Source organism: Teleopsis dalmanni, chromosome 2 (assembly GCF_002237135.1).
Source record: "Teleopsis dalmanni isolate 2A chromosome 2, ASM223713v2, whole genome shotgun sequence".
Taxonomy (NCBI): Eukaryota; Metazoa; Arthropoda; class Insecta; order Diptera; family Diopsidae; genus Teleopsis; species Teleopsis dalmanni.
The window spans coordinates 97,075,276-97,087,985 of NC_051847.1; the positions used below are offsets into that span (position 1 = coordinate 97,075,276).

General features: G+C 28.3%; 1 protein-coding gene across 1 annotated transcript; it reads left to right on the forward strand.

Annotated features, from left to right (window-relative positions):
* The first annotated feature begins 127 nt into the window (after positions 1–127).
* LOC119681239 lies at positions 128–12,419 on the forward strand. Its single transcript, XM_038094369.1, has 3 exons — positions 128–549; positions 8,331–8,519; positions 11,648–12,419. The coding sequence occupies exons 1-3, from the start codon at positions 498–500 to the stop codon at positions 12,088–12,090; spliced, it is 684 nt and encodes a 227-aa protein (XP_037950297.1). The 5' UTR covers positions 128–497; the 3' UTR covers positions 12,091–12,419.
* The last annotated feature ends 291 nt before the right edge of the window (positions 12,420–12,710 follow it).

Here is a 12,710-nt window from a genome sequence, read left to right on the forward strand (position 1 = left end):
ATAACTTCGAAACTTCGAAAATAGAGTTGTGAAATCACTGAGATTCAAACAATCGAGATATTCGAATTTTGATTGTCTGCTCAGATAAACTCGCTCGCGTAATTTTTACTCTGTTTGATTTCTGACGCACGTTTTCCATAGTGTTTTGCAATCAATCGACGCTTTGTGCTTTCTTCGATGAATCACTGGTTTCTCAGCCACTGAAGATCGGTTCTCCGTCTTTGGTGACAAATGCAACAGTTTTGATTTAGATTCCGTGCCGTTCACAACGACTTTGTGGCTGCTGCCGTACCGCTTTCAGTGCTTTCGAATAAATTTTAACTTATTTTCTTGGCAAACGCTCCTGTGCTGCGTGTGGCTTCGCATGTAAAAATAATTTCAATTTGCGGCTTATTTATATTTAGAACTTTTACGGAAGTGTAAAAGTATCTTTGAAGTGTGCATTCTCTGCGATTTTCTTTCAAATAATTTTGCAACGAAATCAAAATATTGATAAAATGCAGAAACTTGAACAATTAAACAATTTTAAATGTCAGATATTTTTGGCAGGTAAAGTTATTGTTAAAATTATTGTTATTTAATTCTGACATTATTTCAGATACTAAAGCTTTCATTATAGACTATTGAATTCAAATTTTTATACTTAATACTGAAATATTATATTAAAATTGGTGTTCGTTAATGGTATATATAACAGTAATGATTCCCATGAGTGAAGGTGTGACTTAGTATATATAGTACAGCAGTTATACTCCTATGTTATGTGAACCTCTCTACTAGCCTTTTAGTTTGTGAAAAAATAATACTAATGATAATCAGGGAAGAGTGCGAAGGAATTAAAATCAATTGATTACTTAATCAATGAATTTAAAGTATAAGAATAATGACACCTTCTTTCCCAAGTGTTAAAGAGGAGAAATGTGGGAATTATACAATTACCAATATTAAAAATTATATTTGTTTAAAAGTGAAGAATTCTATAATTCTTTTATATAACAAATTATCTTGAAAAAATATAATAGTTTTTTAAATAAGAAAAGTTTAAATAAATATTTACTAAATTCATAGGTGATAACTAAAAATAAAAAAGAATTAATGACTTGATTGTGAATTTTTATTGTTGAAAATTAATATTTAATTATGAAGTATTACCTAAAAATTCTGTTAATATAAAAAACATTTTTATTTTATATTACACAATTAGATAATTATTTTATTCTCCTTGACAAATATTTCAACGAATTATTTTCTCCAAGATAAATCCAGGTTAACATACACTATCGATGCCTTCATATTTTAGCTAATAATGTACGTTTCTTACAAAAACCATGCAATTTTTTATTTAATAATCTAATTCTAATTCTGAATCTAATTTATTAGATATAGCAACTATCTTTCAGTGACATATACAAGGACATATACCAGTACGTTTTTGCGGTTCAAGTCCACACTAAAATATTTGAAGACATTTTCTTTAAATAAAGGTATTTTTTAAACCTTTATTTCAGAAACCCACCTTAAATGAGATCCTGTATATGCTATATTTCTAAATTCTGGAGTAATTATATACTATGTATATATTGCATGAGTTTCTTTCTTTCATTAGGTTAATAATTTCAATAGAAGCTAACAGGATCTGAGACAGTTTTGTTCATTAGATAAAAAAACAGGGTTTTGAATTCCCAGTGGAGCATACTTAGAATTTGAACGGTGTTAGCAATTATTTTATTGTAATAATTATATATGGTATATTCATACAACTTTCTGTTTTACCTATATATTAATGTTGATATCAATAATCATACGTGGTACAAATAGTGATACGTATATAAAGGGTGTCCGCATTTTTCTTGGTAAGGTTTTCAACAAAAATTTCATTTATTAAAAATGAACCTCTTGACCTCTTGCCATTTTTCGAGTAACTTTATAATACCACCGATGTACAACTTCTATGATTTATCGGCGAAAAATTTGCCAAAGCGATGTTTAGCGGCTTTTTGGGATCAATTTTTTAGTTGCAGAGACTGAAACAAATGATAGTCCGACAGTGCAAGGTCTGGTCTATGCGGTGGATGCATCAAAACTACCCAACCAAATTAAGTTAATTTGTTCAAAATGTGTGTGCTTATTAAAGATGTGTGTGCTTTAGTATTCTAATGATGGAACACTATTCTATTTCTATTGACTAATAATTCTGGTCGCTTTTCCTTGATTGTTTCCTTGAATTAAGCGTTGCACCAGGCTAAGCAGCTTATAATAGACAATTATATATTTTTTTCACGATAGATCTTTTCCGTTTTTAGCTTTTTAAAGGTTTTTGAAGTGTCGGATAGTAGTTTAATTGGTAGTAAGTCTAGGTGATAAGATCTTAACTCTGCTTTGGAATCAATAAAATCATAGATACTTTTCAAATTTTTAAATAGTATCAGAGAAAAAGAATATGCTGTTAAAAATAATAAAATTAAATTGTCTAATTGAGAAGTTATTTGAGCATTTCCTCATTCAATTTATCATGCCATGAAGTTTTTTTGGTCAAATCTCAAGGACAACAGCTTTTTAACTTTATAAGAATTTACTTTGAGAGGATCACTTACTATTAAGAAAAAATACTATTTTGGAAGAAAGTAAATTAACTGTTAAACTGTTGACATGTTCCATCTTATTTTCGTATTGAAGGATCAGTTGGAATTGAGGACTTGAATTTTTTCGCAGCTCTCTACAAACTATAACTCTTTTCTATAAGGGGTTCAATACATTCATGATCATTTTGCAAAACTTTGTTTTTCTTTCTGCTCAAGTTCATCACATATTTTAAGAAATTTTTCTTTAATTAAATATAATTAACATATTCTTAAAAAAAAATCATTTCTGCAAGTCACTATGACATATAATAGAAAATCTCTGCTATTAGAATTGATAAAGAAACCTCTAAAAAAACTTTTTTCAATCCAAATATTAGTAGATGATATTTAAAATTAACTTCAAAATCAACATTTTACTCACTAATAGTACTCAATATCGCAGAAAATGTTTTATTAAAAAATAGATAGCGAAAGGATATTTGGTCATTTCCCAGTTATTTCTTATAATCTTCGAAATACATAACAATTCTTAGCTTTTCTTAACCTGCCTTTATTTGTCCACTAATGAATAAATTTATTTTATTATTTGAATAAAACATGCTACGTCATCAGTTGGTGATAATGACAAATATCCCAGATTATTCATAGTCATTTTTATTTTCTTTAAATATTTTTTTTAGAAAATGTATTAAGTTTGTAGCAAAACAGATGTTTTGAAATGAACTTACAACTTATATTACCTATATGTATGTATATATACCATAATACCATAACCAATAACAGATTTTTAAAACATATTGTATTAAAGTCTAAAATTTTATAGTTTACACATGTAATTAGTCACCTTTAATTTATAGAATGTTACGGAGACATTTGTTTTCCTAAGTTTGTTAGCAAATTTTAACGCTGATTACTAACCTCAATGAATTATACTTTGGATTTAGTGATTGCGTTCAAAAATCGTAAGCTATGTTAATATACATACCCAAAAGCGAATGATTTTCAAGTACTTTATGAATAGTTAAATACTCAGGAATACAAAAACGAGTTACATAGCCAACCAATTAAAATGAGTTGTATTCTTATGATTCTTGTGTGTTGCAGACAAAGTCATACATTTTGAATAAGTGTATGCTTGACCCTAAAAGTATAGGGTCAGTAAGAAATCTGGATCGAATAAAATAATGTGCATAATTAGCTATATGGTAAAGTTATACTTAGCATAGTAAGTAAGTTGGAAAAACTAGTTTATTATTTCTATAAGTTTTTAAGAAATTTTTTCTTCAACTTAACTTTAAAGCATTATTCATTTATTATTATTGCCGTTATTTTATTGAAAAAAAATATTTAATGGTCGATTTTAAAGTTGGAATTTAAGCCTGAATACTGATTTAAATCCTACTTAAGTCATCATCTAAGTTGGCTTACATGATACTTAAGTCTATCTTAAGACTTAAGTTATGACAGTCACCTTAACATCAAGTTAAGCAAGTTATCACATCTACTTCTTTCCTCTGATATTCTCAATATTTTCACGTTATAACTATATTCATCTACTATATCTTGTGTATATGATAAAGTATCATTCATGAATTTTTTGAATTTAATCAACTGTCGATCCGAAAAGTAGCTATCGATACTGCAGGAAGAATATAATCAAAAGATCATAATCCAACTAACATCACAGGACTCTTTTGGTATATAGAACGTCGTCTTACTATGATGAATTACTGCATTAAAATATGATTTATATAGAAATTTATTATATCTCCATAAAAAGCATAAATATTAAAAACATGAGCTTACATTCTATTCATAGCATCGTCTAAGATAATTATTTTTTGTGAGTTCAATTATTGTTTTAGAAAGGATAATGATATATAGGCGATCCCATGTCCTTTACTATGATATGTCATCTGAATAAATATAAAGGTCTCTTTAGCGATATCGTTTGAGTACAGACGATATTTTTTAGATCTTAATTATGGGTAACATTTAAATTATTAGTGGCTATTATATGAGGTGTAATAGCCAGTAACGATTCTTTGCCAGTTTAAAATAAGTACTATCGTGATAATCAGTCTATCGGTATTGTTAGCACCGTTTCTTTTTTGGGATTTAACAATTGGTGGAATTTAATAACTAAACAGAAAATTCTACAGTTCTGCTAAGTGAAAGATAATAAAATTATTTTTAAAAAAGTAGTGTTGTATAGTTTATAGTTAGGATACCATACGGATAACAAATATTAGATTTTTATTTTTAATTTTATGGTTATACTTGAATGTTTATGTCCCAAATAATAAATCACAGATCAGCTGGAGCCGGTACAATTAATGATTGCTCTGAGTTTACATTCTATATCTTTATGGTTATTGTTATATGCGGGGTATATAAGGTGTTATCAAAATAATACTTTTGTAAACAAACTTAGGTGGGTTAAATATTTGCCGTTGCAATTATAAAGTCATCATGTGATAATTTATACTCTTTTCTTTTGGTACGATGTTGAAATCTTTTTATATTCGATACAAGTTCAAGATTTTCAATTAGAATAATTTGTTTTGTTTACACTAGCCATGTTTTGGACTACATAGATATATGCTAAGATGCTTGAATTTTATTTATTCGTTAATGAATGTGACAAGAATGTTGCAATGCGTATTAAAAATTAATATTAAATTTAAAGTTTATTTTTTTATTTTTATTTATTTTTATTTATATATTATGTATTTTGTGCTATTTTTGATTTAACTCAATAAAATACAACAAACTTAAAACCTTACAAAGCTTAAATTTGTCTTCAAATGATACCATAATATAATATGATAACATATATTCATAGAGTACTAACGTAAGTTAGTACATATATAGAGTACTAACACACACACACACATTATTATTTATATATACTCGTATTATTAGTATTTTTATAAATATTTTATGCACATTTCTATATATACTATATATTTGGATAATGATTCATGTTGACATCCGAAATCTAACACATTTGATGGTTTTGTTAATCACATTTTTTTCAAAGAATTGCATTGCAAAGATTGTGGGGATTTCTTCAATAAATAACAATTGATTTTGCCATTAGGGAGTTACTGCTTAATAGAATAAATTTAATAATATTTATTAAAATTTCTTGAAATATTAAACTATTACCTAGGTACTAATAGCCGTACTTCATTCAAATTAATATTACCAATCAATTTTTATCTATTAAGAGATATTATCAAACATACCACAGTGACAAATAGGGGCAACTTTTTTAATTTGAAATATATGGGCTGTCAGTTTTCAGTCCACACATTGACATCTACTATATGTCAAGATTCAGGTTAATATCTACATTTGTCTAATACTTACGTATTTTCTACAATCATCAAGATTTTTTTTTTTAGCGATTTTTAGAATGTCTTTTAGAATGTTGAGTAATAATATTTTTGTTGGAGAAACATTGGTAATATTATATGAGGCCTCCGTCGTTTTTTGAAAGAACCAATTTAAATATTAATAAAAACTGATAACCGCTCCAAGTAAATCAAAAATTTGGTGTTAAAAAGTCTTTAATTGCCAATTGAAGACTTCGGTTAACAATTCATTTAAATCATCCCAGACCATTTCAAGATGTTTTGTGCCTAAAAAGAGTGAAATTTCGTTGGGTGCCATATGGCAAACATTTCTGGATTTTTGTTCCACAATAATGGATGGTTCTCACGACCATTTTGCCAAAATATCAACTCATATTCTTTAACAGCTATCAAATTCGCCTGATTTAGCACGGTGTGATTTCTGGGTAGCATTGTGTGATTTCTGGGTAGCATTGTGCGATTTCAAGCTACTGCTCTGGGAACACCATCTGTACCCAATTAAGGAGATAAGAACCCAATGTCAGCGAGCTTTGAAGACTATTCCGCAAATAGATTTTAACAATTGCTTTTAAGATTGGAATAAGTTTTGGCATTAGTGTATTGTGTCGTGGGGGAAGTACTTTAAAAGCAAAAAAATGGATTTAGAAAAATAAATAAAGATCTTAAAAGTTATAAATAACTTTTTTTTTTGAATTCTTGATTACAGTGTTATGTATCTTGCATTTATTTAAATTAATTTGACAAAAAACAACTTATCAAACACGTCAAAACCACTGAAATGTACTCAGTGGTATTTTGACTCATTATAGAAATGATAAACTAATTACTAAGCATTTTATTAATAAACACAAAATATTTATTTGGTAACAAGAAATACATCCGTAATTTTGGACTAAGTTATGGTTTATGGATATCTATCTTCGTTTTAGAAATATTTAATTGTTTAGTATTACCAAATTGTTAATTTTAAATATATTAAACCTATAAGTTATATAAAATTTAAGATTTGCGCAATTAATGGGAAGTAAGTATGTAACTTGCCAATTATTCGATTTAAGGATCCACTACACAGGAATGCTTGATATACTTGATTTACTTTTCAATATTTTTTAGATGGATTAAGTGCTTATATTTTAATTATTTAATAAGCATATATTGTATATTCAATGTTTTTTTTTAAAATTTGTTGTAGACTTTATAACTTTTAAGAGAAAAATTTGAATTCTAAATATAATTCTAGAAATCTTCTAATGGCAATGAGACTATTATTTGGTTAATGTAGGGTATTAAAGACGTTATTTGAGTTACGATGGTTCAGTACACTAAGATAAATCGAACCCGCTAGATACTAAGCCTATCTGCTCTCTTCTCTGCCCTTAATTATTGGAGTACGGTTGTTAAACGTGGCTGTAATCTTTCATATTCAAGTTCAAGTCATATGTTACAGTGACTTTTGATGCTTTCCAACTACTGCATCCCCAAAGTACTTCGAATACAATGTTTTTTGTAACAGAACTAAAGTGTATTTAAAAATTGCTCAATGCCAATGTGTATCTGAATATAGGTATACCTATATATAAGTCAAACCCCTTATATTTACAATTCAAAAATAAAAATAGGTACATATTGAAATTGGGGCTTTCCTCGTCGCAGGTCTGCGTCTTTCGCGCATTAGTTCACTACTACTTTTTTACAGCGTTATACCTATATTTCTCTGTTTGTTCTGTTCTCTGCAGTTCTCTGTTAAAATAAACTCTTCCATCTTACAGCTTTTAAGTAATCACTCACGAGAATCAATTGCTAGAATAATAAGTTATGCCTTTGCCAACACAAAATCCATTAAACTGATATTGCACGTGTCCAAATCTAATAATAATTAGAAATTGATTACGTATCGGAGCCATTAGCGTTCGAGAAATTTCACTGTCCGGTGATAGATTGCCTAACTAACGTTAATAGATTGCTAACGTTAATAAATGACTCGTACTTTTTGCATTTGCTACCAATTATTTAGCCATATAATTTATTGAAGAGGAAGTGCTACGCTAAAAGTTTGTTTACATTCTTATCTGTCAGATACTCATATTAACGTAATTTTGATTTTTGCAACATTTTATAATAGAAACAATTTTGAAATGCTATCATTCACTGAGACTTTATGGCTTCGGCATTTGATCGAAGAACTGCAATTATTGATAAGATATGTAAAGATAAATTTCTAATAGGTTTGCATAGATACAATTTATTTCTCTTTGTAATTGTATAGGTGGTATCATATTACTTTAAAATCGACACAGAAGTGCTGCTTTCGCCATTATCAGTATTCATTATGTATTTAAAAAAAAATGTTTCACATTTCTCATTTCAGTTCTAACCGTCTTGGTGCATGGATCACAGTGCCAGTCGTATTACTTTAATTTGGGCCAAAATCAACAGCACTTCCTGAGTGAGGAAATTTTCAGTAACAGCAATCACACAGATATATTGAATTCCATTTCTGATTTTAATGAAGAAGTGTTCGAGGATAAAAATCACACAATTATCGTTGTCAAAAATAGTGAGTATCAAGCAATTGTTGAAGTCGTGTGCAAATACATTAACTAACTAATATTATAAAACATAAATTATATATATTATATAGTGAATCACAATGTCAAAAAATATGGTTGATGGATAATATGAAATATATAAAATTGCGTATAAAAATTGTGAAAAAATAAAAATTTTGTACTAAGATTTAATTATTTTTAGTTATTTTTTTTAAATAAATTGCTTCTAAATTTTAACTAAAAAATTTTATATCATGATTAACATGACCAATGGCTGAGGACTCCTATAGTAGTTCAATATGTATGGCTACTATAGCCAGCGCTTGTAGCTTAAACGTGCATTGAGCTTTAATTTAAAAGTTATTCTTAAGAAAAATCTAATAATTAAACTGTGATCCAAGAAAACTTAGTGACTAACTAGGCTTGACAAGTTTTTCTCAGTTAATTTATTAAAGTGATTAACAATCAACCTACATGGAATATACATAGGTTGACTTATTCTTCAAATCGGAATTATTTAACTATGTCGATATATTATATTAATGCTTTCAATTGCCTATCACATACCTATGATGATATTGCGACTAAAGGGTTTAGTCTAGTGTTTATGCTCATTTGTGTTTTTTTATTTCGGATATAAAATATAGAACTCCTCCTTGTTAGATTTAAATCTACTAAATTGAATTGAAAAAATACATAGCACTACGACCGTTAGTGCCTTTCCATATCGAAAGCATTCGATTATTTTTTTAGCGGAGAATGTTTATTAGAGGTAATGAGCTAAGTTGTGTGCTTTTCCAGGCGTCAGATTAAGGAGTTTTAGCACCCAATAAAGAAACAGGAAATATATGAATACGATTAGTTGATACGTTCGCTTTTTAAAATAAATTTTTAGATATGGAAACAATTTTTAAATTGAATAGCATTGCTTAAACTATTAATAAACTAATAATTAAACTATTATTGGAATAATACTAAACAATAACTATGAGGCGACCCATGCAGGCATTGGTTAATAGTAATAAATATATCAGATCGTTATATATCATAAACTGCTAATATTATACCTATCCTAGTAACTATATTTAGTTATTTACTTAAACTTTTATATTAACAAGTCTAACTATACTGTTATATCCATAAACATCAGTTTCACATATACCGTCTAGTATGACGGTAAGCTCAGTTTATAGGGAATACCCTACTGTACTTAACCACAGTAGGTAATCGGTATATAACTTTATCACCGATTCCTTATCGGTCACTTAATAATGTCTAAAATTCTCTTCCAGATTTTAACAATTTTCTATAAAGGCAATGAATTTTATTTTAAGTGATTCCTTATATAGCCAATTACCTTCAGTATATTTATTTGTTTATAAATTTCATTAAGACTGATTAAGTTAACAGTAACGTTCTTACAACAATAACAACAACAACAAAATTGCAATAAATTTTTCTGACTGATTTATGAAAACAACAATAAACAATTTTGTTTACGCAGCGTCGTATACGTTTCCGACTGAAGTAATAACAAAAGCGGCGACTTTGCAAATATTTTTAGTTTAATGTTCGATTACACAGAACTGCATTACAATGCCATTAAATTGGTAAATATTTACCAACTTAATTAAAAGTAAATAAAGTTTATAATTGAAATAGTGGGTGTGTTAGCTGAAAATAACTTAAAGTTTCTTGAACATATGATATACCTATGTGTAATTTTCTTATAATATAAACGTTAAGAGATATTAATAAAAACTAACTTCATTATCCCACCATCATCATCACCCAATTGGCTGAATTTTTTTAAGAGTTCCTCTAAAACAGGGCTTTCCAGACCACATTGCGATCGCGGGCCAATAGAAATCACTATACAGATTAGAAGACCGCAGAAACGAATACATAATGTTAAAGATAATTTTTTAAATTTATTAATTTAAATTCATTTATTTGGTATACCATGAAAATAAAATAATTTGGTTTTACTAGTACACCAAAAGATAATTTGCATAATTGTGGTGAATTAAAAATATTTTGCTGGCTACACAAACATAAGCCACGAGGCATAGCGACCCGCGGGCCTTGCTTTGGGCAGCAATGCTCTAAAATAAAAATTTTAAACTTTTAATTTGACTGACATTTCTTTACTCGATCTGCTTATCTAATAGAAACACCCGTAATTTAAGGAAATATTAAAAAAAATGTTTTCTTAAGAGTTCCAAGCCCATTAAGCTATATTTTAAATAATCATATCACAGGCTCTGCAAATTGTAGAAACTTAAAGTTAGCTGTGTTTTGAAGATAACTGAGTTATAAGAGTTACAGAACCATGGGTTCTTGAAAATTTGGATTTTAGACTAATTTTTGAATGGTTTTCTGTATGATAGAGGCTTAAAATGAAAGGGTTAAGCATTTTATAAATATTAATTATAATAAACAAAATTATAAACAAAATTATTTTTTTTCAAACTATACATTAAATTTAACGTTAAATTGAAATCATTCAGACGCTATATATTCGCCCGTGCGAATCGTGGAGTAACATTAGCATGATTTCCTCCATATTACCTTCCTAGTTTAGGTACTATACATAAGAAAAAATTATATACAAAATATTTAACAAATAATGCCTCTACAAACAGAATAGTATTGAAATTTAGCAATTAAAAATGAATATAATTAATTAATTCAATTATTCTATAGCTCGTTTCTGATTTCTTTCTAATATAAACACAGCAAGTGAATTTGTCAAGAAAACTTTCACAACAAATTAACAAAACTTCAGAAAAAAGTCAGTTGACGGCTTTGGGTCAGTTGGCTAATAAACGCTGACTCTGATCTTCAAATTTGGCAGGGCGTGAGTTCAATCCCTGGTACTTGCAATCTCAAAAATTTATTTAGGAATAATTAAATACAAGATTTATTTCTAAAATCGCTGATTATGGCAATACTCGAAACGGCTGTATGGTCAGCTAAAAATTTAATTAATTAAAATAATATAAAAATAATTTTTGTTATTGTAGTTCACTACTTTTCGATAACTCTTTAAAAAATCATCCCACAAAAATATTTTTTATTAAATATATAATATGTATATGCAATTCATTAAAATTTTTTTATATTTTTTTTACAGTTGTACGGAAAAAAACCAACGAACTATCGCAAACTGCCATGGACATCATCACTATTGTCTGGTATGTGGCTACTTTCCTAGCATTGGCTGCATTCTTTCTATTGATGGCCTGTTCCGATCGTCGATGCGCTGATACGCGCAATAATAACGGAAACGTTGCTAATAATAATGATGCTCCTCGTTCTCCACCTACACCATCGCCCTCTTATAGCGAATTCGCACCGCCTAGTTACGATACTGTTATCAAGATGCAGAATGATGTCAAGACAAGCGTTTTCCTGATACCATTCTCGTTGGAGACACCATCTACTAAAAGTGCCGACAGCGTTATTACCAATCCTGGTAATAATGATAACATTAACACTACGCACCAACCTCAAACGCCTACCACACCGATCGTTAATGTGTACACAGTCAACGAATTGCAAAAATTTAGTAGCTAATAGCAATTTGACTATTTCTCAGTACCTATGATATATACTATACGTACATATTTATATAATTATAAGTCCAAATGAAAAAGTCTCAAGTAAAACTGTGATATAGTTACTAATTTTTTATATGATTATGTTGATAAAATGAATATTTAATTTCTTTTTATGAAACGTTCGAATCGGGGAATCGTAGAATCGTGTGAATCGTTTGAATCGTTTCTAATGAGATACTTTGAAGACTGACTGAGGATATGCCAAGAATCATATATTGTTATAAAGTCATTAAATTAATCGAAATAATAATTCGTACCACGAAATTGTCTAAAATATTATATAAAGCGCATTATGTATTAAATAGTATTTTTAATAATAAAAATTAAAAATGAAATAAAATATAGTTAAATGTATTTAATGAATGTTTTTTTTAGCGATTTGTCAAAGTGCACATGTTCTTAAAAAAATAATAATTATCAAAACGAAAAAATTGATAAATCACACGTAAGTGGCACTTAATTTGATTTAAAATTAAATTATTTGATAAAATGAGGCGGCAATGCGGACAGCGAGAATCCATTATATTCCAGAAGCAAAGCTTTTCGTATGAATTTTTTTTCGAATCTTAAAGTATT

Coding starts and splice junctions, on each gene's coding strand:
- LOC119681239 (XM_038094369.1), top strand. CDS start 498: ATGCAGAAACTTGAACAATTAAACAATTTTAAATGTCAGATATTTTTG. Junction 550..8,330: donor ATGTCAGATATTTTTGGCAG/GTAAAGTTATTG, acceptor TTCTCATTTCAG/TTCTAACCGTCTTGGTGCAT. Junction 8,520..11,647: donor AATTATCGTTGTCAAAAATA/GTGAGTATCAAG, acceptor TTTTTTTTACAG/TTGTACGGAAAAAAACCAAC.